Source organism: Trichechus manatus, unplaced genomic scaffold, assembly GCF_000243295.1.
Source record: "Trichechus manatus latirostris isolate Lorelei unplaced genomic scaffold, TriManLat1.0 scaffold00120, whole genome shotgun sequence".
NCBI classification, from domain to species: domain Eukaryota; kingdom Metazoa; phylum Chordata; class Mammalia; order Sirenia; family Trichechidae; genus Trichechus; species Trichechus manatus.
Window position 1 is genome coordinate 8,222,145 of NW_004444056.1, and position 25,190 is coordinate 8,247,334.

Below are 25,190 nucleotides of genomic sequence, written 5' to 3' on the forward strand. Positions count from 1 at the left end.
GGTGGAGGCCTTGGTAGCTGTGGTCCATTAGTCCTTTGGACTAATCTTTTCCGTGTATCCTCTTCTCTTCATTCTTCCTTGCTCCTGAAGGGATGAGACCAGTGGAGTATCTTAGATGGCTGCTTACAGGCTTTTAAGACCACAGAAGCTACTCACCAAGGTAGATTGTATAACATTGTCTTTATAAACTGTGTTATGCCAATTGAGCTAGATGTTCCCCGAGACCATGGTCTCCACAGCTCGGGGTTTGAATTTTTTCTTTAGTTCTTCCAGCTTGAGAAATGTTGAGCGTGTTCTTTCCTTTGGGTTTCTATCTCCAGCTCTATGCACATGTTATTATAATACTTTACTTTGTCTTCTTGAGCTGCCCTTTGAAATCTTCCGCTCAATTCTTTTACTTCGTTTCTTCCTTTTGCTTTAGTTACTGGACGTTCAAGAGCAAGTTTCAGAGACTCTTCTGACATCCATTTTGGTATTTTTTTCTGTCTTTTTAATGACCTCTTGGTTTCTTCATGTATGATGTCCTTGATGTCATTCCACAGCTTGTCTGGTCTTCGGTCATCAGTGTTCAACGAGTCAAATCTATTCTTGAGATGTTCTCTAAATTCAGATGGAATATACTGGAGGTCGTACTTTGGCTCTCGTGGGCTTGTTCTAATTTTCTTCAGTTTCATCTTGAACTTGCATATGAGCAATTGACGATCTGTTCTGCAGTTGGCCCTGGCCTTGTTCTGACTGAAGATATTGAGCTTTTCCATCATCTATTTCCACAGATGTAGTCGATTGATTCCTGTTTATTCCATCTGACAAGGTCCATATGTATAGTCGCGGTTTATGTTGGTAAAAAAAGGTATTTGCAATGAAGAAGTCATTGGTCTTACAAAATTCTATCATGCCATCTCCAGCATTGTTTCTATCACCAAGGCCATATTTTACAACTACTGATCCTTCTTTGTTTCCAACTTTCACATTCCAATCACCAGTAATTATCAATGCATCCTGATTGCATGTTCAATCAATTTTAGGCTGCAGAAGCTGATAAAAATCTTCAATTTCATCTTTGGCCTTAGTGGTTGTGCATAAATTTGAATAATAGTCGTATTAACTGGTCTCCTTGAAGGCGTATGAATAGTATCCTATCACTGACAGCGTTGTACTTCAGGCTAGATCTTGAAATGTTCTTTTTGACGATGAATGCAACACCATTCCTCTTCAAGTTGTCACTCTTGGCATAGTAGACGATATAATTGTTCTCTTCAGAACGAACAATACCACTCCATTTCAGCTCACTAATGGCTAGGGGATCAATGTTTATGTGTTCCATTTCATTTTTGACGATTTCCATTATTCCTAGATTCATACTTTGTACATTCCACGTTCTGATTATTAATGGATATTTGCAGCTATTTCTCCTCATTTTGAGTCATGCCACATCAACAAATGAAGGTCCTGAAAGCTTGACTCCATCCATGTCATTAAGGTTGACTCTGCTTTGAGGAGGCAGCTCTTCCCCAGTCGTCTTTTGAGTGCCTTCCAATCTGGAGGGCTCATCTTCCCGAACTATATCAATGTTCCACTGCTATTCATAAGGTTTCACTGGCTAATTATTTTCATAAGTAGACTGTGGGTTCTTTCTTCCTAGTCTGTCTTAGTCTGGAAGCTCACCTGAAACCTATCCACCACGGGTGACTGTCATGGATTGAATTGTGTCTCCCCAAAATATCTGTCAACTTGGCTGGGTCATGATTCCCAGTATTGTATGTTTGTGTACAATTTTGTAATCTGATGTGATTTTCTTATGTGTTGTAGACTCTATGACTATTTAAATGGGTTAGCGGCAGTTATACTGACGAGATCTAGAAGATTAGATAGTGTCTTAATCCAATCTCTTTTGAGATATAAAAGAAAGAAGTGAGCAAAGACACTTGGGAACCTCATACCACCAACAAAGCAGTGCCGGGAGCAGAGCGAGCCCGTGTGGTGAGGGCAGGACTGATCTTTGAGACCCTGGGTCTGGCAGGTGTACAATGTTGCAGGTTGGCCACAAGGGGGTTACAGAGCCTCAGCTCAGCCCAGGGCAGGCCTGGCAGAGGTCATTGTGGGAACATAGGCAATGTGTGAGAGTCTGTAGCTGGTACAGGCCACCTGAGACAGAGCCCCCACAGTGCAGTGTTAAAAATCCTGTTTTCTTTGCTTGGCTTCTTCCAGCATAGTGTTGTATTAAAAACCCTGTTTTCTTTGCTGGACTATCCCCCCCAACTTTGCATATGAATCCTGCTTTTGCTCGGAGGTTATGTTGTAAACCCCATTGTGCCTGTGTTGTATGATTAAGAATGTTGCTGACGTAACTAGCATGAACTTCCTACCTGTAAACCCCTTAAAAGTAACTTGCCTGCCTGCCTGCCCCTGGGGAGCAGTCTTGGCAGCAGCAGCTCCAGCTGACTCCTAGTCCTTGTACAACGAGATAAAGGTGGCTTCCCGTTCTCCCACCTTGCTCTCTCATTTATTGGCCAATTAGAGTCACGCCGAACAAGAACCTGGGGTTTCCACCCAGTAACATTTCTGCTGAGCCAGCCAGGAGTCATCTGCTTGGCTCCTGAGGTAGACTGGAAAATAGACTGGCCCTGATGTCTAGTGCCACCAGGAAATTTCTCCTGGAGACTTCGGAGCAGCTCTGAAAAGCCAATCCACCTGGGACACAAAGATGGCTCTGTGGGAGACACAAAATGCGCTTTGGTTGTTTGGTAAGTACCTAGGTAAGGCCTTAGAAGAGTCCCAAGAAACAGGAGAAGTTGACCATTGAGGGCATTAAGAGTCTGAAGTTATTTAGTAAATAACAGGGTAATTCCTAAGTAAGGCCTTAGAAGAATCCCAAGAAGTGGGAGGAATTGAGGGCATAAAAGGCTCAGGTACCTATTAAGTTGGAGCACCAGATTAAGCTGTGTGTGTGTGTGTGTGTGTGTGTGTGTATCCAGAGAATGGGGAATGTTCAAGGGATCCTGGAATGCAGCCCACTAAGATGCATCCTTAAGAACTGGGAACAGGCTCAGACAGACATGGTGCTGGTAGCATGCTTGTCGCTTTCTTAACTTTTGCCTCTTTAAATATATGCCAAATAAAACCTTTCTTTTTGCTTTACTAAACTTTGTGGTGTTTTCACCCTACAAGAGTTAATGGTGTAGTTGTTGCAGGGATTCTAAAACATGAATCCAGTCAACCTTGAGGATACTTGGACTGGGGAGCAGAAGCCAGCAAAAAAAGAGGTCCTATCTCCTGGACCCACGTGTTTGCACTCCATGTCCCTTCAACACCGATGGGGTGAGTGCCATTGGAAAACGAGCCTTCGTTTATTCTTTTTGTTCTCTTTCTCACGTTTTCTTAAGTTTTGTTTGGCATATTTGTTTGAAAAACCTGTTATCTGATTAAGGAGAATCTTTCTTAGATTTTTGCTTGATCATTTGGTTATGAGTGATATTTAGTAACTCTTTTGGTGAACTGCAGTTTAGGTCCAGATTCAGGCATTTGAAACATTAAAGAGGTACATCCATTTTCAAAGAGCTCTGAGCCACTACAAGCCACAAAAATTCGGGCACACGTCATCCAGTAAAAGCCATTAGGGCAGTCGTTGGCCCTAATCACAAGCATTAAAGACTCCCATGACAGGATAAGGTGATTGAACAGCATTCCTTCTTACAGTTCTTTTTGTGACTCAGAAAATCTAGAAAATAACACCGTTTTATCAAATTCACAGGGGGTGGTGGAAGCTCCTGACCTGTTTTGCCAAATTTACCAGGAGAAGTGGTAGCTCTTGACCTGTGTTATGAAATTTGAAGGGAGAAGTGGTAGTTCCGTACCTGTTTTATGATGTAGTTTCTCAGTAAAGAATCACAATGTTAAAATTAAAATCATCAGTAGCTACTTTAAAGTACTTTCCAAATTGGAAGAACTAGTATATTTAAGGTTTAAAATAAGAGACTAGGTCTCTAGCCAGCAGAATTAATTAAGTTCAAAAAGAAGGAAACCAAAAGCTTGAACCTTAGAGCTTAACATCTTTGATAAATGAACCTGTATTTTCCCTCTGCTACCGAGACACTGGTTGGGATTCATATTTAAAAGCACTATAGACTGAATATACCTGAAGCAATTTGGAATTTCAGTGACTACTCTGGGAAAAAGAGCTTTCATTTGTTTTGTCTTTTCCTTTTGGGGGAACTTTTGCTTGATGCTGAGTTTTTGTCAAAAGGTCTAATATTCCTCCACCTGAGGCTCTGGCAAGTTAATAAGTTTTATCTAAAACCTGTTTTTTTACTTTTATGAATTGAGTCAAGATAGTGAAGTGGTGACAAGATCAGACCCCGCCCCCCCCCAGCCCTCAGTCTCGCTAGCCAAGAATTGATGGGATCATTTACAAAATTGCTAAAGAGCTTTGGTATTTGCTGGGTAGATAGTCTTTCAAAATGACTAGGCCGACTTAAACATATGTAAATGTATTGGGATGACCCAATCTTGTCTTCCATGAGTTAAGAGAGTAAGGTGGGACAGGATCAAGCCTCCCCAGCCCCCAGTCTCTGAGTTCATAGAGCTCCAGGGAAGCTTTTGAAAGAGGACTTCCAACTGAGTAGAGATTATTTAAGACGAAAGAAAGTAAGAAAAAAATGCTGCTTTACTACAGTTACCAAAAATTAGAGAGATTTCAATCATAAAAGAACTGTAAACAAATTCTATCATAAAAGAACTCTAAAAACCAGAAAAATAAAAACCACAATGAGACACAACTAAAATGGTCTAAAAAAATGTTTCCACGTCTAGCCAGAGATAAGGTTATATCCATATCAATGAATTGGTCAGTTGAACAGAAACTTTGTGATTTCCAAAGCTGGTTGATAAAATCTTTAAGGGCTAAAATTAGATTGAGGAAAATATGAAAAATAGTAAAGTTTAAATAAAAACTTGGAATGTCTGAACAAACTTCATTTCAACAATTATGTTTTATGGTATACAAGCTTATAATCATTTCCAAAACCTTTTAGGTAATTTTCAGATATTAAATTGAGTAAATAGATATTTATCATAATTGACATTTATATACTTTTGCTTTTTATAGCACACACACACACACACACAAAGATATAGATATATATTTGGGTCTATTAATGAGTGTGTTCATTTTCCCCATTTTAAAAAGATGTACTATAAGAGATATAGAGCAAAGACAATGTTTAAGAGATTTATTAAAAAGAAATTTATTTAATATCGTCAAAAGTTTTATCCGTCTGACTAAAGTTTAATGGTTGATGAGATTTTCAGAAGCTTTAATGTTAAAATATTAAAAAAAAGAACTGGGTTTTTCACTGTTAAAATAACAATAATTTTCTTTTATTTCTGAGTTAAAGGGCTAATTTATTCTTTGTGTAATCTGCCTCAAAGACAAAGGTTCAGCCTCTCACTAAAATAAAATTCCTGAGTCAAAAACCAAGCCACATGGCTTGAGGGAAAAAAAAGAATTATATAAAAGAAAGGTTTATTTAATATGTTATAAATTACATGGAATGGTAGTCAAAATCAAGAGAAACGCCTGATTCTATGGGTCAAAATTTATATGTTAGTATTTCGTCTTATGTTTTTGCCTAATATTAGACTGCAAATGAAAAACAATATGCCATAATTTTATTATTATTTCTGTATTGCTAACTTGGCTGTCACTTTATTTTTTTGAATCTAGCATCAAAGCCAAAGGTTTGATGGGGACGTTTGCATTGTTTACCTGTGAAGTCTTATTATTACTCTTCAAGTGTTTAGAAACTTGGTAATCTTGACATATCATGACTATATGGTATTATGTCTCAAAATTATTATGTAGTGTATTATATCTGAAGCTCTTTAAAAATAAGGTTATCATTATATTTAAAAATATTTTTGTTTAGTCTTTTTAAAAATTGACCTTATTTGATTCTGAATTTTTACAATTAAGAGTATTATGTTTATAAATTAATCATGGCCATATTAAGATTTGTCATCTGCAGATAAGTTTTTACTTTGCTGATTTACTGAAAAAGTTTGACCCATATATCTCAACACAAAGATGGACTATATTAGACTTATGAAAATAACTATGACTAGACTGAATCAAGATTTCCAAAACTCTTATGTAGAAGCTGATGAGCTCATAGACGTTGGCTGATTCAGAATCATGTGGAACAGAAATTAGCTACATAAGACTCAGTAAAGGAATATTATGGGTTTTATGTGGGAATGTTACTGATGTTTTGAGGTCCTACTTTCTGGACATAAGAAATCATTTTCCTTTCTCCTAAATTATTTAACTAATGGGTTTAGATATTGTAACTCTTGAATTAGAAGTTCTTCTCTCATAAAAACAGTTTTGTGACACTTCTGCTTCTGAGAAAGTGACCTATGACTGTCAATAGGTAAACCAAGGAGGGGCAGCTTGCCCTTGAGAAGAACACTTAGTATGTTTTAAACAGATTAACTGAAGACCTCCAACAGGAGACGTCCATCCTATATTATCTTGTTAATCATGTATTCTCTAATGAAAATCTGGTTGTGACGTGTGAATTTTTCTATACCTTCTGTTTCCTCTAGACAAAATTTTTGTGCTCCTTATGAATATATGTTTTTATGTGTTGGATACAACTATACTAGTTTAAATGATTTCTTTCCAACTGACAGTGAGTTTATGTGGGCAGACTCTTGTTTAGATTCATGGTAAAAGCATGGGCAATGCACTTTGATAATTTTCAGATTACCTTTAGATATTCATAGTAATGATGCTAGTAAATATTGAAAAAGTAATGTAAAACTGTTACACATTATAAAACAAGAGGAGAAAAGAAACCTACTGGTCCAATACTCAGGGTGGGGTTGGTAGCTTTAATTCCTGTTATGGTAAATTGGGAAAAGAAATCTTTAAGAAATTTATCAATCATTATGGGACAAATAAAATACTGAGTTCCTAATGAGATAAAAACACAACAGTAATCTCTGACTTCATTAGCCAAGGTGACATGAGGTAACAAAATAGCCTTAGATTTTTAGCCCAAGGGTAATCTGTACTGTAGCAAATACCTCTTGTTGTATTCAGAAAAATAACACAAGAGAAATAGAACAGAATATACATAGAATTAGACAACAAGCTACTTGAGTACACACTATAACACCCTTACAAACACCAGATTTATTTTGTTAGTTACCATCAAGAATAAATACATGAGTTAAATCACTATTGCAACAAATAATAGTATTCTTAGTCTGCATCCTTATAGTATTAGGCATAATAAAACTTATCTTCTATTGTCTTACACACTGAAAAAAGCCTCAGGCTAAAATGTTGATGTACACTGAATGTGCTCACTTTGGTAATATGATTGATGGGAATGTTGCTCTTCTTAAGATGCTGGTGAAGAACCAGATGGTATCCAGTGGAAAACCAGGTTTCTGAGTTTAAAGAGCCTGCCATGGCCGCCATCTGAGGGCTGAACTAAGTCCAGGTATTAATGTGTTATCTCCAATCTCCGATCAAAAGAAAAGAATGATTTAGGAGATAATATTAGGAGCCCGGATTGCTCAGTAGGTAGAGCATCAGACTTTTGGAAAAACTGGTGGCATAGTGGTTAAGTGTTATGGCTGCTAAACAAAAGGTTGGCAATTTGAATCCACCAGGCACTGTTGAAAACTCTGTGGGGCAGCTCTACTCTGTCCTATAGGGGCGCTATAAGTCGGAATCGACTTGATGGCAACAGGGTTTTGTTTTTTTTTTTAATTGGAGCCATTATTCCCTGTCTTTGAGCACAAAGAATGTGACCCAGCTGGAGCTGGACTCACAAAGACACATAAAGACACATCACCTGGGTCCTGAGCTATAAAGACAATAGCTAAGACAATAGGAGAAAAAAAAATGTTTTAGGGACACATTCACATAAAAAGTACATAAAAGCCACTCTTTTTCTTTTAATATTTAGTAAATAGTTAAAAACCAACAAGAGGTCAGTAGCCACAATGAAAGGCCTTGGTCCAATATTTGCCCTACCCCCCCAAAAATAAGTCAAACAATTCCAAGCCGGGCTATAGTTCAAAGTGGACACTGGTCTTGAATGACCAATGTCCAAAGAGAAATGGAAGGAATCAAAGCCCCCACAGTGCTGTGTTAAAAATCATGTTTTCTATATTTTTTCTGTAAACCTTCACCTAAAGAACAATAAAAAAATGAAAAAAATCATGTTTTCTTTGCTTGGCCTCCTCCCTCACAGTGTTGTAATAAAAATCCTGTTTTCTTTGCTGGGCTTCCACCCACCCGCCCCAGCTTTGCATTTGAATCCTGCTTTTTCTTGGAGGTTATATGCAAACCCTATTGCGTCTGCGTAGTGCGATTAAGAATGTTGCTGACATAACTTGTATGAACTCCCTACGTTTAAACCCCTTAAAAGTAACTTGCCTACTCGCCTTTGGGGAGCAGTCTTGGCAGTGGCAACTTCAACTGACTCCTTTTCCTTTTACAACAAAATAAATGTGCCTTTCCTGTTCTCCCACCTCAGTCTCTCGTTCATTGGCCAATGTGAGTCATGCTGAGCAAGAACATGGGGTTTCCACCCCATAACAACCTACCAGTCTGACCCTCAATCCCGACTGAGCCCTGAGCAGCACCATGGACTGAGCCTGAGCCCTGGCTCTGTTGGTGACCAGTCCTCGGCCTTGACCAGGTTGGTGGACCAGGGTCTTTTACTTGTCATGGCCCTAAGTTCAAGGCAGAGCCTGGAGTCTAGTCAGGGCTTTACTGCAGGCCTCTGCAGACCAGGAAGCTCCTCTCACCCCTACTCAGGTCCCAGACTTGGTCCCTCCCATGGCCACACTTTCTTTCCACCATCTCAAGGTTCAGAGGTTCACCAGGGAAACGATGAACCTGCTGTCCTGGGAAACTTCCCCCTTTATCCTGCGAGGGCTACCTGCCTGGCGTGTTTTTCCTGTATGTGCTTCTAGCGTCTCAAGTCTTTAGACTTTTCCCATACATCTTCCAGTATTTTGGATTTCCTGGCTTCCTGGGATTGCAGCCTTGTCCCAGGTCCAGAGGATCCCAATATTCCATAAGAAAGTGGTGGTAGGCAGTGGGAGTGTAGGCTCAGGGAGGCTTGAGACGAGTCTTTATCCCTGAACACCATGACTCTGGTCCTGGGCGCATAAGCATGGAAGCTGAATGCTCCCTAATTCTGCTGAAATCACTCTAATACTCGCTCACCTTTGTTATCAGAAACATGTCTTTTCTCTTTGGCATTTCCCAATGTCCTCCACTTGGAAGACCTGGAAATCTCCACCTGCCCCAGTGCCGATTTCACTGAGATTTATTTATGGACAAGAATCATTGAGTGAAACCTGGGTATGTTACTACGTGGAGGCACCAAAGTCCTTCCTTAAATTCTAATATCAGTATAGCACACAACAACCCCATCCAACCAGGAGAGATGTGAACTCCCACCACCACCACTCCCAACCTGGAGACATGGGAGATCTTACCACCGAGACAACCAGGGGACATTGGAGCTCCCACCACCCATCCAACTAGGGAAGACGAAACTCCCACCACCACCCACTTAACCAGGAGAGATGGGAACTCCCACAGCCACCCACCCAACCAGGAGAGACGGGAGCTTCCATTGCAGGCATACTCCTTGGGATACCGCCTGGGAGCCTGGAGCAGAGCCCTCACCATCTAGGCTGACACACCTGCATCGCAGACACACACAACACGGCTGCACAAGATAGAGTCTGGTTTGTCCTCAGCGTGGTGCCTCCAGGTGGAAGATTTGGCACATGGCTGTGACCTTTGGGGTTGTCTAAGGTCCCCAAGGAGGCCTGGTGGTGCAGTGGTTAGCAAAAGGTCAGCAGTTCAAATCTACCAGCTACTCCTTGGAAAACCTATGGGGGGTTCTACTCTGTCCTATAGCATCGCTATGAGTCAGAGTCGACTCGATGGAACAAAACAGCAAGGACCCCCAACACCACCTTCACTAGAAGGGTGTGGGACTAGAAGTGATTTCAGTCCTGAATACACTGACCTGGGCCCCAGATAGAATGCAGGGGGACCCTTGGGACCAGGACCAGCTGCAGGTGGTGCCTGGCTCTGCCTCTGCCCTCGCCCAAGGAAAGGGTCTAGGGAAGAGCCTCTTGCGGGAGGTGACCACATGGGGGCACAAGAGACATGGCTTTACCCAGGGCTGTGCTCAGAGTTGCTCTAACTCCCTGAGACCCTAGGCCAGAGTGGAGCCCTGCAGTGAGGGCAGCCCAAGGCTGAGCCCTGGCTCCAGGCGGATCCCCAACCAGGCTGAGCCTCATCCTCAGGCCAAGACCGGAACCCAGGCTGAGCCTCAACTCACCCCAGGCTGAACCCCACCTGACTCTAGGCTGAGATCTGACCCAAGGCTGAGCCACAACCCCAGGCTGAGCCCCTACCCTGGCCCAGATAGATAAGCAGCCAACGGGATACTCAAGGCCCTTGGCCAACCAAGGGCTGAGGCAGATGTGTCCGTGTTTTGGGGTCTGAGGTCAGCTTTTGGACACCTCTGGATGCCTTGAGAGACAGGTGCAAGGTCCCTTTCAGCTGTACTCTCTCTCCTGGTTTGTGCTGGTCCTGGTCTGAGCTCCTCCCCCCATCCCAAGGTTGTTTCCACAGGAGTCTGGAGGGGATGCCTTTTTCCCTGCCCAGGGGGAAGCCTGGGGCTTGGGGGCTCCTCAGGGAGGGTTCAGCAGTGCTGGGCCTGTAGGGGGACCAGCGCCTTCTGTGAGGGAATCACATTCGAGGTTGTGAGGGTCTACAGAAGCCCCTGGGGGGCAGTTTCTCAAGCTTCTCACACCCGCAGACCCTAGGGGGTTGAGTGCCATCAGTTTTAGAACAACAATCATAAGGGATAGCCTCTGAAACTGACAATGATGCTGACAACGGCACTCGTAATAGTTCCGCATCTGCAAAAAGGAAGGTCTTTCCATCTTCTGGAGGTGCTGGGCTGAGGGCCAGAGACACAGGCTGGCTCTCTAGGGCTGTGGAAAAAAACAGGCCCAAATTAGTGGCTGAAACACCTGCCCTTTATTAATTCTCGAGTTTTGTGGATCAGGAATCCACCCACCCACACACACACACACACACACAAAAAAAAACAGAAGCCAGGCCTTGGAGGCCTGAGAAGCCTGGTACAACCACTTTGGAAATCAATTTGGTGCTTTCTTAAAAAGCTAGAAATAGAAGTACCATACGATCCAGCAATCCCGCTCCTTGCAATACATCCTAGAGAAATAAGAGCTATCATACGAATAGATATATGCACACCCATGTTCATTGCAGCACTGTTCACGATAGAAAAAAGATGGAAACAACCTAGGTGCCCATCAAAGGACGAATGGATAAACAAATTATGGTATATTCACATAATGGAATAGTATGCAACCATAAAGAACAACAATGAATCTGTGAAACATCTTATAACATCCCTGGGGGTCTAAGGTGCTCCCAAGGCCTGTCATCTGGGGCCCTCCTGCCTGGGCACTGGCCCAAGGTCACTTCGGCCCCCTGTGGCCCTGTCCACCACTTAAATCCCCATAGGGGTTTCATTTTCATTGTCCGAATGCTACTAAATTTGAAATCCTCACTCACAGTGACCAGCCAGGAGGAATGGTCCTCCATGTCTGTCCATTTTGAGATGGTTTAAATTTTTCAGAAACGTTGCAAAGACAGTACAAAAACTCGTAATCCTGTCGCCCAGTTTTCCCAGTTGTTACGTTTCACCACGTGCTCCCCCGTCTGTATCTGTATCTGTGTCTGGTCTGTGTTTGTGTCTGTATCCGTGTCATCTATCTATAAACAGACAAACAGTTGCCATAGAGTCGGCCTGACTCATAGCGACCTCTTGTGTGTCAGAGTAGAGCTGTGCTCCGTAGGGTTTTCAATGGCTGATTTTTTGGAAGTAGATCACAGGCCTTTCTTCCAAGGCAACTCTGGGCGGACTCAAACAACCAACCTTCTGGTTAGCAGCGAACATGGTTAACTGTTTGCACCACCAGGGACAATATCCATGTCTGTCTGTCTCTCTCTTTTTAACTCTTGTTGCTTCTAGGTCCACTCAATGGACAGAGCTAGGAAATAAATGTAATTAAATATGCACTCATACACAGGCATGCATACACACTTATGTCTACTTGTGTGTCTCTCTAGGTGTATGTATTTAAACCCCGTGAGTTCTCACTGGTAACTGCAGTTCCATCTTGGCCCCTCAGAGCTCCCCTAGCCTTTTCCTGTCAGTATTTGTGGCCCCTCTCATAGTGAGAAGCCAGCCCCTTGAGCCTCCATATACTCACTTGTTAGAAATCTCCTGGCCTGCTGCCTTCCTAGGCCCCTGGCCTGCTGCCACCTCCAGGAGAAGGGGAGGGAAGGGAGGGTAAGTAATCTTGATAAGGTAAAAACTAAAGGAAAAAGCAGTACATGGGGATTTTGTTTCCAGGATCAAGGCAAAGCCCGTACCCTGAATTTCTCTCCTGGTGAAAAACAGTAAAAACACTGGGAGGAAAAGCCCTTCAAAAAATTCCTCTCCCCCTTGTAAGGGGAGGCCAACCTGCCAAGGAAGAAGCCAGAGGTACCAACAGGGTGTGCTCCAGACAAGGGAGGCCATTTACCTGGAGCTTTCTGTGGTGTCCTGTCCTAGAGCGCTGTCCACAGCGGGGGTGGGGGGTGGAGAGACAACAGCAGGGACTTGCCCAGGAGGTGACTTGGAGCCCCTGTGAGGAGGCCCCTGCCCCCAGGTTGTAGTACAGGCAGGGGCTTGCCCTAAAGCAGTCCTGGATTGGCCTGTCCCTGCCCACCCTTTCTGGAAGATTCTCCCAGGCCTCAGAGTGCACAATTACACACACACACACACACACACACACAAAAAAAAAAACAGAAGCCAGGCCTTGGAGGCCTGAGAAGCCTGGTACAACCACTTTGGAAATCAATTTGGTGCTTTCTTAAAAAGCTAGAAATAGAAGTACCATACGATCCAGCAATCCCGCTCCTTGCAATACATCCTAGAGAAATAAGAGCTATCATACGAATAGATATATGCACACCCATGTTCATTGCAGCACTGTTCACGATAGAAAAAAGATGGAAACAACCTAGGTGCCCATCAAAGGACGAATGGATAAACAAATTATGGTATATTCACATAATGGAATAGTATGCAACCATAAAGAACAACAATGAATCTGTGAAACATCTTATAACATCGAGAAATCTGGAAGGCATTATGCTGAGTGAATTTAGTCAGTCACAAAAGGACAAATGTTGTATAAGACAACTATTATAAGAAATCAAGAAAAGGTTTAATCACAGAAGAAAACATTCTTTGATGGTTACTTGCTGGGAAGGGAGGGAGAGGGGTATTTACTAACTAGATAGTAGATAAGAATGATCTTAGGTGAAGGGAAGGACGGCGCACACTGCAGGGGAAGTCAGAACAACTGGACTAAACCAAAGCTAAGAAGTTTCCTGAATACAACCAAACACTTTGAGGAACAGAGTAGCAGAGGCAAGAGTCTGGGACCATGCTTTCAGGGGACATCTAGGTCAATTGGCATAACACAGTTTATTAAGAAAATGGTCTGCATCCTACTTTGGTGAGTGACGTCTGGGGTCTTAAACTGTAGTGAGCAGCCATCTAGGATGCATCAATTGGTCCCAACCCATCTGGAGTCAAGGAGAATAAAGAACATCAAAGTCACAAGGAAGTATTAGCCCAACAGATAGAAAGGGCCATATAAACCAGAGACTCTATTGGCCTGAGACCAGAAGAACTAGATGGTGCCCAGCTACCACCAATGACCGCCCTGACAGGGAACACACCACAGAGTCCCTCACAGAGCAGAAGAAAAGTGGGGGACAGAACTCAAATTCTAGTTAAAAGACCAGACTCAATGGTCTGAGACTGGAGGAACCCCAGAAAGCATGGCCCCCGGACTCTCTGTCAACCCAAGACTAAAACCATTCCCGAGGCCAAATCTTCAAAGATTAAATGATACTCGTGAAGATAAAGACAAAGATAAAATGATACTCGTGAAGAGTATGCTTCTTAGCTCAAGTAGATGCATGAGACTAAAGGGACAGCTTCTGTCTGGAGGTGAGATGAGAAGGCAGAGAGAGTCAGGAGTTGGTTGAATGGACACAGGAAATCAGGGGTGGAAAGGAGGCGTGTGCTATCACAGTATAGGGAGAGCAATTAGGGTCACATAACAATGTATGTATAAATTTTTGTATGAAAGACTAACTTGAATTATAAACTTCCACTTAAAGTACAACAATAAAAAAAGTGGGAGGAAAAAGATGAGTATTGATGGGGTCAAACTAGTTTTTCTTAGTCCAGCACTCTCCCAAGTCCTTCAACATTTAAGGACTCTAAACAAATCTTCTTTGTTCACCCTCATTTGGAGGGATTTGGAAAGGTGCAGGACAAATATGACAATGAGAAGCCTGACCCCCTATTGCCTGGGTCGATGGTCTCAAATCTTATTTTGTAAATTTGTATTACCAGATTCTTGAGGAACCTAAGTAAAACGGGTTGTGAGAGTGGCTACTTTAGGATTAGTCTCATTGGTTTTGAAAACAGGTAGTCCCTGACTTAAACGATGTATTCGAGTGACAGTGAACCACACTTAAGATCATCTTTTTTTGTACATCTTATCGTTAGTAATATATATTACACACAGTGTTGCAGCCTGTAATTTACTGATGTTATTATTCTCAGATGTTCACTTGCAGATGTTCAGTATTGCAATTTACTGATCACAGCATTGCCGTATAGCAGGCTATGGCCTGGTCTACAATGAAATCTGTGCTGGTGTTTGTGTTGGTGTAGGGAGTCATAACCGATAGAAAGTTGGGCAATGTTCAACTCTGAAGACATGGCAATTGAACTATGCATGCACCCAACAGCTGTTAGGACTCCAGTCTCATTGTTAGGACACTGATGCCTACAAGTAAATATTGAATTTATCAAGACACTGATAATAAAAGGCAATATGAATGAAAACTTTAAAAAAGGTATTTAACTTATGTCAGAGCCGACTTAAGACTGAGTCATGGGAATATAACCTAGTTGTAAGTGGTGGGCTACCTGCACTGTGAAACAGAGCAGCATGTTTTTGACATAGGACCCACAGCTCACTCTTGAACAATCATACAATCCCAAACCCACAAGTGCTGAGTCAATTCCGACTCATAGCCACCCTCCAGAACAGAGTAAAACCACCCTGTAGAGTTTCCAAGGCTGCAGTATGGTAGCAGCCTGCACACCTTTCTCCGACAGAGGGCCTGGTGTGTTCGAACCACCGACCTTTCGGTTAGCAGCAAGCTTTTTAACCACCGTGCCACCAAGTCTCCTTTGATCATAACCAAAACAAACCCATTGCCATTGAGTCGATTCTGACTCATAGCGACCCAATAGGACAGAGTAGAACTGCCCCCGTAGAGTTTCCAAGGAGTTGCTGGTAATTTGAACTGCCAACTTTTTGGTTAGCAGCAGAGCTCTTAACTACTTCGCCACCAGGGCTCCCTGGAACAATCATAAAAACCCACCAACCCCAAACCCTTTGCCCATCGAGTCAATTCAGACTCATAGCGACCCTACAGAACACGGTGGAACTCCCCTGTAGAATTTCCAAGGAGTGGCATGGTGGATTCAAAATCCCAACCTTTTGGTTTGCAGCCAAGCTCTTAACCACTGTGCCATCAGGGCTTACAATATAGGAAACCCTATTTCACACCTTACTGTTTTATAGGATTGCTAGAAACCCTGGTGATGTAGTGGTTAAGTACTACAGCTGCTAACCAAAACGGTCGACAGTTCGATTCCATCAGGCGCTCCTTGGAAACTCTACAGGGCACTTCTACTTTGTCCTATAGGGGTGCTATGAGTTGGAATCGACTCAACGGCAGTGGGTTTGGTTTTTGTTTTTTTATGAGTAGGAATGGATTCCAGGACACACAAAAACAACGACAACATGATAGAAGGAAAACAGCTCAGTTTCCAACATATGTGAGCTACAACTCTCCTCTTTTAAATCGCTTGAAACGTTAACGAAAGGAACTCTGGTCCTCAGGATTCCAAAGACTTTGAAATGGTTCAAAAGGAGGAGAATCAAGTTCTGTTGAAATGAAAGAAATTGAAAGTCCAGGTGGGGGAATGGAGGGAAGGGGAAGCCCAGGGCCAGCTTGTCTCACTCCATGCCCCGCCTCTCGCCACCCGAGGCCCCGCTCCCCGCTCCCCGCTCCCCGCTCAGCCCCCCGTACAGTCCCGCCCCCAGCACAGCCCCGCCCCTTGGGCCGTTTCCTTTCGACAGCGAGAGTCTCGCTCTTGGGCGGCAATTCCAGGAGGGTGAGTGAGTGTCGTCTTTCTAGTTCAAAGCCGCACTTCCCGTCCCCTTCAGCCCCGCGTCCTCCCCGCTCGGGGTCCGGGGGTCCCTGCGGACGTTCACGTCCCCGCACCCGCCCCGCCGTCGTCCCGGATCCGCGTCCGTTTCCGGTTAGAGCAGCTCCGAGCGGGTCCGTCCGGCCTTCCCGCCTCCGGCCCGGGGACCCGCGCGCCCCCTTTCCTGTCGGAGCCCCCCACCGACCCCTCCCCACCTCGCGCCCCGAAAGGCCCCGCGGGGGCTCGTCGTCTGCGTCCCCCGCCCCGTCCCCTGGGCTCGCAGGGCGGCGCCGGCCGCGCCCCACGGCCCCAGGACGCGAGTCAGAAAGTTTGGATCATTCCGTCATTTTCAGTCAAGTAATCTGTTTCTTTTCATTCCTGAAGCTTATGATTTCTTTAAAGTTCTGTCAATATTTAGTTAATTTTTAATATGAAATGTGGGTTTCCTTTTTCCCTTTCTTGGTTTACACATTGAACAACCGGTTTATTTGTTTGCAACCCCCCCGCCCCGTTTTTTTGAAGGTCCCTGGTGGCCCAAATGGCGGGCACAGGTGTACGAGTCTAGAAAGAGGGGGTTTAAATCCACCCAGTGGCACCGCGGAAGAGAGGTTTATGCTTTTGTAAAGGTTATAGCCAGGAAAACCCTATGGAGCACTTGCACGTTGGAACACTCAGCGTTGCCGTGAGTCGGAACAGATTCTAAATCAATGGGATTTTTTTTTCTTCGTTTTTTAGTATTCTGTTTTCAAGATACATTTGTTTCAAGATCACTGCTTTGACCAGACTCCCGGTATTGAGTACTTTGATTCTTCATGATGATGAGATTCTAAACTGGTTGTTTACCAGTTGTCACATAGGTTATAAAAACTTTTCCTGTAATCAGATTCTAAGTATAGAAACTATCTTTTGCTTTTTGATTTGTTTAGTTTTGCTTCCACTACCTGATTTTTATTTACTTCCATTTTGATTTCACTGTGCAAGAACTGTGGCCTCCCTAATGTCTCTTTTTTTTTTTTCAGATTGTTTCACAGTTTTATTTCTAATTGAAGACAACATAATATCCGATAATAGGGGAATTGTTAAATAGGATAAGATACCGTCTTATTTGAAATTAGCGAACGTTTTCTTTGACTCACTGCATGGTCATATTTGATGCATGTTCAATTAGTGTATCCAAGTGTCTTTGATAAGGGTTCAATTTATTGACTAATATGTTGTTGTGAGGTGCCCTTGAGTCGATTCCAACTGATAGTGACACCTTGTGACAGAGTAGACCTGCACCATAGGATTTTCTAGGCTGTAATCTTTATGGGAGCAGATCACCAGGTTTTGGGTTTGAACAGCCAACCTTTCATTTAGTAGCCAAGTATTTAACCACTGCACCACCAGGGCTACTTATTCACTAATTTAGGTATACTAAATCTTCAATATGCTTATATTTTATTGCATTATAGATGTGATTTCAGTGGGAATTGTTTTTAATTCTTCCCTTCAAGCTTAATGATTAATCAATTTTTCTTTGAATTTGTGTGTTTCCATTTAGTCGTGTCTCCAACGTACATTGATATCCTATGTTTGAGTTTAATTTTCCCTGTTGTTAGTTGCCGTCAAATTGATTCCATCTCATGACAACCTCGTGTTACAGAATAGAACTGCCTCATAGGGTTTTCTTGGCTGTAATCTTAATGGAAGCAAATCATAGGCCTTTTCTTCTGCAGTAACACTAGGTGGGTTTGAACCGCCAACTTTTAGGTTAGCAGTCCAGCGCAAACTGTTTGCGCCACCTAGGGGCCTTCATTTTTCCTGGGACTAAAACAAAACAAAATACTTGCCATAAAATCGACTCCAACTCATGGTGACCCCTTGTGTGTCATAGTAGAACAGTGCTCCATAGGGTTTTCAGTGACTGATTTTTCTGAAGTAGATGACCAAACCTTTCTTCCGTGGAACCTCTGAGTAGATTCAGATTTCTAAACTTTTGATTAGCAGCCGACTACGTTAACCATTTGAGCCGTTCAGGGCTCGGGAACATCTGAAAAAAAGCCACAAGAAATTTTAAAGAGTAAAATGGATATTTTATATTCACACACACACACATATATATGTATGCATATATGTATACATACATATGTTGTTGTTAGGTGCCTTCCAGTCAGTTCCAACTTGTAGCAACCTTTTGTAAAACAGAACGAAATGCTGCCCCGTCCTGCACCATCCTCATGATCATTGTTGTCCATTGTTGCAGCCACTGTGTCAGTCCATCTCAATGAGGGTCTTCATCATTTTGCTGAACCTGTACTTTACCAAGCATGATGTCCTTCTCCAGTGACTGGTCCGAACTGATACCATGTCCAAAGTACATGAGACCAAGTCTAACCATTCTTGCTTCTAGGAAGCATTCTGGCTGTACTTCTTCCAAGACAGATTTGTTTATTCTTCTGGCCGTCCATAGTATATTTAATATTCTTTGCCAACACCATATTTCTCAGGCATCAATTCTTCTTTGATCTTCCTTATTCATTGTTCAGCTTCCACATGCATATGTGGTGATTGAAAATACTGTGACTTGGTCAGGTGCTTCTTGGCCCTCAAAGTGATATCTTTGCTTTTTAACACTTTAAAGATCTTCTTTAACACTTTTTTAACACTTTCAAGATCTTCTGCAGCAGATTTGCCCAGTGCCGTATGTCCGTTGATTTCTTGACTGCTGCTTCCGGCTGTTGATTGTGCCTCCAAGTAAAATGAAATCCTTGACAACTTCAGTGTGTTCTCTGTTTATCATGATGTTGCTTATTGGTCCAGTTGTGAGGATTTTTGTTTTCTTTATGTTGAGGTGCAATCCATACTGAAGGCTGTGGTCTTTGATCTTCATCAGTAAGAGCTTCAAGTCCTCTTCACTTTCAGCAAGCAGGCTTGTGTCATCTGCATATTGCTGGTTGTTAATGAGTCTTCCTCCAATCCTGATGCCCCTTTCTTCATATAGCCCAGCTTCTCAGATTATTTGCTCAGCATACAGATTGAATAAGTATGGTGAAAGTATACAATCCTGACACACATTTCCTGACTTTAAACCACACAGTATCCCCTTGTTCTATTCAAACAACTACCTCTTGGTTTATGTACAGGTTCCTCATGAACACAATTAAAGTGTTTTGGAATTCCCATTCTTCCCAATGTTATCCATAATTTGTTATTATCCACCCAGTCAAATGCCTTTGCATTGTCAATAAAACATAGGTAAACATCTTTCTGGTATTCTCAGTTTTCAGCCAAGATCCATTTGACATCAGCAATGATATCCCTCCTTCCACGTCCTTTTCTGAATCTGGCTTGAACTTTTAGCAGTTTCTTGTTGATGTACTGCTGCAATGGTTTTTGAATCATCTGCAAAATTTTACTTGTGTGTGATGTTAATGATATTGTTTGATAATTTCCCCGTTCTGTTGGATCACCTTTCTTTGGAATGGGCACAAATATGGATCTCTTCCAGTCGATTGGCCAGGAAGCTGTCTTCCGTATTTCTTGACATAGACAAGTGAGCACCTCCAGCCCTGCATCTTTTTATTGAAACACTTCAACTGATATTCCGTCAATTCCTGGAGCCTTGTTTTTTGCCATTCCCTTCACTGTGTGTTGGACTTCTTCCTTCAGTCCATCAGTTCTCGATCATATGCTACTTTCTGAAATGATTGAACACTGACCAATTCTTTTTGGTACAGTGACTGTATATTCTTTCCATCTCCTTTTGATGCTTGCTGTGTCGTTCAGTGTTTTCCCCGTAGAATCGTTCCGTATTGCAACTCAAGGCTTGAATTTTTTCTTCTGTTCTTTCAGCTTAAGAAATTCTGAGTGTTTTCTTCCCTTTTGATTTTCTAACTCCAGGTCTTTGCACATTTCACTATAATACTCTTCTTTATCTTCTCGAGCCACCATTTGAAATCTTCAGCTCTTTTTCTTCATCATTTCTCCCTTTTGCTTTAGCTACTCTATGTTCAAGAAGAAGTTTTGGAGTGTCTTCTGACATCCGTTTTGGTCTTTTCTTTCTTTCCTGTCTTTTAAATTACTTTTTGCTTTCTTTATGTGCGATGTCCTTGATGTCATTCCACAACTGATCTGGTCTTTTGTTGTTAGTGTTCAGTGCATCAAATCTGTTCTTGAGGTGGTCTGTAAGTTCAGGTGGGATATACTCAAGGTTGTATTTTGGCTTACTTGGACTTGCTGTAATTTTATTTAGCTCTAACCTGAACTTGCATATGAACAATTGATGGTCTGTTCCACAGTCGGCCCCTGGCCTTGTTCTGACTGATCATATTGAGTTTCTTCATCGTCTCTTTCCACAGATGTAGTCAATTTGATTCTTGTGTATTTCATTTGGTGAGGACCATGTGTATAGCTGCTGCTTGCATTGTTGAAAAAAGGTATTTGCAATGAACAAGTCATTGGTCTTGCATGTTTTCCAAATACTGATCCTTCTTCTTTGTTTCCAACTTTCACGTTCCAATTACCAGTAATTATCAATGCATTTGGATTGCATATTTGATCAATTTCAGACTGCAGAAGTTGGTAAAAATCTTCAATTTCCTCATCCTTGGCCTTAATGGTTGGTGTGTAAATTTGAATAATAGTCATATTAACTAGTCTTTCTTGTGGGTATATGGATATTATCCTATCACTGACAGTGTTGTACTTCAGGATAGATCCTGAAATGTTCTTTTTGAGGATGAATGTGATGCCATCCCTCGTTAATTTGTCATGCCTAGCATAGTAGACCATAGGATTATCCAATTCAGAATAGCCAATACCAGTCCATTTCAACTCACTGATGCCTAGGATATTGATCTTTTTGTGGTCCATTTCATTTTTGAAAACTTGCAATTTTCCTAGGTTCACACTTCGTACATACCATGTTCCAATTATCAATGGATATTTGCAGCTGTTTTTTCTCATTTTGAGTTTGCAACCTCAGCAAATGAAGGTCCCAAAAACTTTACTCCATCCATGTCATTAAGGTTGACTCTACATTGAGGAGACAGCTCTTTCCCAGTGTTGTAGGCTGGGTTCTCTAGAGAAGCAAAACCAGTAAAGCATATAAATATATATAGGGAGATTTATATCAAGGAAATGGCTCACACGGTTGTAGAGGCTGGAACGTCCCAAGTCTGTGGTTCAGGATAGAGGCTTCTCCCGATTGATGTAGCCGCAGGGGCTGGTGAACCCAAGATCGGTAGGTTGGAGAGCAGGGCTGTTGCTCACAGGCTGTGAAGATCAACAAATCCCAAGATCAGCAGGTAAGACTGCAGGTGAGGTGCTAGCTCAAGTCCGAGGAAACGGAGGTCAGACGAACAAGAACCAGCTGCAGGATCCAGAATAAGCAAAAGCCCACAAGCCTTGCCAGAATATCCTCTTATATTCAATGCAGGCCACATGCCCAAGGAAACTCCCTTTCAACTGATTGGCTACTCACAGCAGATCCCATCATGGAGGTGATCAGATCATATCAGATCTCATCATGGAAGTGATCACATCATCATATGACTGTCAAACCACTGAGAATCATGGCCTAGCCAAGTTGACACACAACCTTAACCATCACACCCAGTAGTATTTTGAGTGCCTTCCAACTTGAGAGGCTCGTCTTCCAGCACTATACCAGACAATATTCCGCTGTTGTTCATAAGGTTTTCACTGCCCATTTTTTTCATAAGTAGGTCCTTCTTCTCAGTCAATCTGGAAGTTTTGCTGAAATCTGCCCACCATGGGTGATCCTACTGGTATTGGAAATACCGGTGGTATAGCTTCCAGCATCACAGCAACACACAAGCCACCATGGTACCACAAGCTGACAGACGTGGGCTCTCATTTACCTGTTCATACACAAGCTTCAGCTCTCTAATCACATGGTTGGTCTTTCTGGCATGACTAGCTTCCACTCTTGTGTCACCAACTACTGTGTGGACGAAAGGGCCTACTAGGAATCACAAAGGCAATCCTGTCACTCTGGAAATTCCAAGGGTTTAGAGGTTGCCTCCCAGAAGCCAGGACAAAGGCCAGAACCCTCTTTGTTATTGTTAGTTGCCATTGAGTCCATTCTGACTCAGGTGACTCCTTTTGTGCAGAGTAGAACTGCTCCATAGAGTTTTCAAGGCTGAGAGCTTTCAGAAGTAGATTGCTAGGCCTGTCTTCTGAAGCTTCTCTGGGTGAGTTTGAACTGACAACCTTTTGGCTAGTAGTCAAGCACTTAACTGTGATACCCAGCTGCCATAGCCCTCTCTTCAGGTGAGATCAAATTTCTTACTACAGAAGTAGAATTTAAATGTGTGCATTGTACTTAAATACTGAAAAGATGAACAGAAAATGTTAATGAAAATCCAGCCAGAAAACCCATCATTCAAAGACATCTTATTTTGGTTAATTATACTGTTGGTATGCTTGTACTGTATGTTTTTATAAAAGACATTTTATCATTTCAGGTAAATTTTACATATTTTTCCCAAGGCCTTAAATATTCTTATGTTATCATGTTAATAAGGAGCCCTGGTGGTGGAATGGTTAAGGGCTCAGCTGTTAACCAAAAGTTGATAGGTTAATCCATCCAGCAGCTCTGTGGGAGAAAGACCTGGCAATCTGCTTCCCTAAAGATTACAGCCTAGAAAACCCTATTTGGTAGTCGTACTCTGTCACATGGGGTCACTAGGAGTCAGAATCGACCTGAATACCCCAACATCATGTTTATATACTGTAAAAATAGTAACTGATATGTGTATGCAAATATGTGTGCATATATAATTACCTTTTAACTAATTCTTTGCTGTTGGTTTTTAACTTGCTTCAAGTTTTCTCAGTTAGGAAACGCTCTGCCAGCGTCCTTTCAGTGGTGTATACTTTACTTGCCTTTTTGATTCTTTGGATTCAGTTCTAGAACCAATCACCTACATTCTGTCACTTACTAAGATGTTTGACCCAAGGCAAATTAGAGTCTGTGCCATAGTTTTGTTTCTCTCTCAAGTAAGAACAGATCCTTTCTGTTATAATCACAAGGTTAGATCCTAACCTTTCTTTAAAGCCTCTTATTGACTCTTTGTCATCCATATGAGATGGATTGTTTCTCTGGTTCATCTGAAAAACTATAAGTCACTTCATGGATATAGCATTATATTTATGACTCGGTTAAAGAAAAGTACTTGTTGAATTGATTTTTCATTTATATGTTTCTTTTACCATCCACAGAAATATAAAATCCACAATGGATCTTATATCCTCAGTACCCCTTAAGCAATAACTCCCAATTCTTTCCTTCCCTGAGTCTCTGGTAGCAACTTTTGTCTCTATACTTTAATCATAGATTAAAATTAGGGATGTATAATTTCTGAAAATCACCGTATATGGACCCAGCCATACCCTTACCTCAATCAAAACTGATTCATATGCCTCTTGCCTCCCCTCATATTGTGTGAAAATAAGAACCCCTCACCCTCACAGCACTGTGAACCCTTGGAGAAATGTGTATTTCATGTTAGCTACCATTGATATACAACGATTTGTCCCCAGAGTGGGTGTGCTTGCTTCCTGCTGAGAGGACTTTGTAAAGGGACATAATGTTGATGAACTACAGGAACCTGGTCTGCCTGGGTGAGGTGGAAGTCAGGACCTGCCCTGGGATGGCTTGGCATTTTCCATTGTGAGTCTCTTGAGAGCCCCTGCCTTTCTACACTGAGTTTCCCTTCCCTTCTTTATGGGAATCATTGAGGCTTCGTTGATTCAGAACTGAAGAGCTTCATAATGTAGTATCTGGACTTTGATCTTCCCCTTTCTTCAAATGATCTGCCCTGAGTTGATGGTGGTTCCAGAACTTGAGTGTGTATAAAACCTGTGGCCAGCATTTCAAACATCCAGTGTCCTGGTTACCCCTTGTGCTTTGGATTTATACCTGATAGAAGAGTGCTTAGAGGTCTGGACCTTTAAAATGATCCCTAAGCATTTAGAAGGAAGAGGGCAATGGCTTCTTTAAAAAAAAAGTATTGTGGTAAAATATATATAACTAAAATTTTTGCCATTTTCACCATTTTTAAGTGTACAGTTCAGTGACATTAAATACATTAAGAATGTTGTGCAACCATTTCAACCATCTGATACCAAAACTTTTTCATCATTCCAAACAGAAACTCAGCACCCCTTAAGCTATAACTCCCAACCCCTCCTCCCTGAGTCCCTGGTAGCCACTAACAGACTTCGGTCTCTATGCTTTTGCCTCTTCTTACTTATTTCATGTATGCTATATTGTATAATATTTGTCATATTGTGTCTCACTGATTTCACTTAGCATAATGTTTTCAGGGTTCATCCATGCTGAAGCATGAACAGAATGTCTTTCATGTTATGTGTTTTTTTATCCATTCATCTGTTAATGGACACTTGAGTTGTTACCACCTTTTGGCTATTGTGAACAGGGTTGTAATGAACATTGGTATACAAGTATCTTTTTCAATCCCTGCTTTCACATCGTTTGATTGTGTTCAAACGGCCAATTTAGGAGTGGAATGTCTGGGTCATATGGTAATTCAGTGTATAACTTTTTGAGAAACTGCCGAACTATTTTCCACAGTGGTTGTGCTATTTTACATTCTCACCCACAGTGTGTGAAGGTTCCAGTTTCTCTACATCCTCACCAACGCTTGTTCTTTTCCAGGTTCTGATGTAGCCATCCTAGTGTATGTGAAGTGGTATCCCATGTGTGTTTTTTTTTTTTTTTTT

At 42.1% G+C, this 25,190-nt stretch overlaps 1 protein-coding gene across 1 annotated transcript in view; it reads left to right on the top strand.

Annotated features, from left to right (window-relative positions):
• Positions 1–16,255: 16,255 nt before the first annotated feature.
• The window catches only part of LOC111822019 (zinc finger protein 37-like), a 42,196-nt gene continuing 33,261 nt past the window's right edge, over positions 16,256–25,190 (top strand). The window contains exons 1-2 of the mRNA XM_023738658.1: positions 16,256–16,406; positions 16,559–16,755. Coding sequence (XP_023594426.1) covers positions 16,256–16,406; positions 16,559–16,755 — 348 coding nt within the window. The remainder of the gene's footprint in view (positions 16,407–16,558; positions 16,756–25,190) is intronic.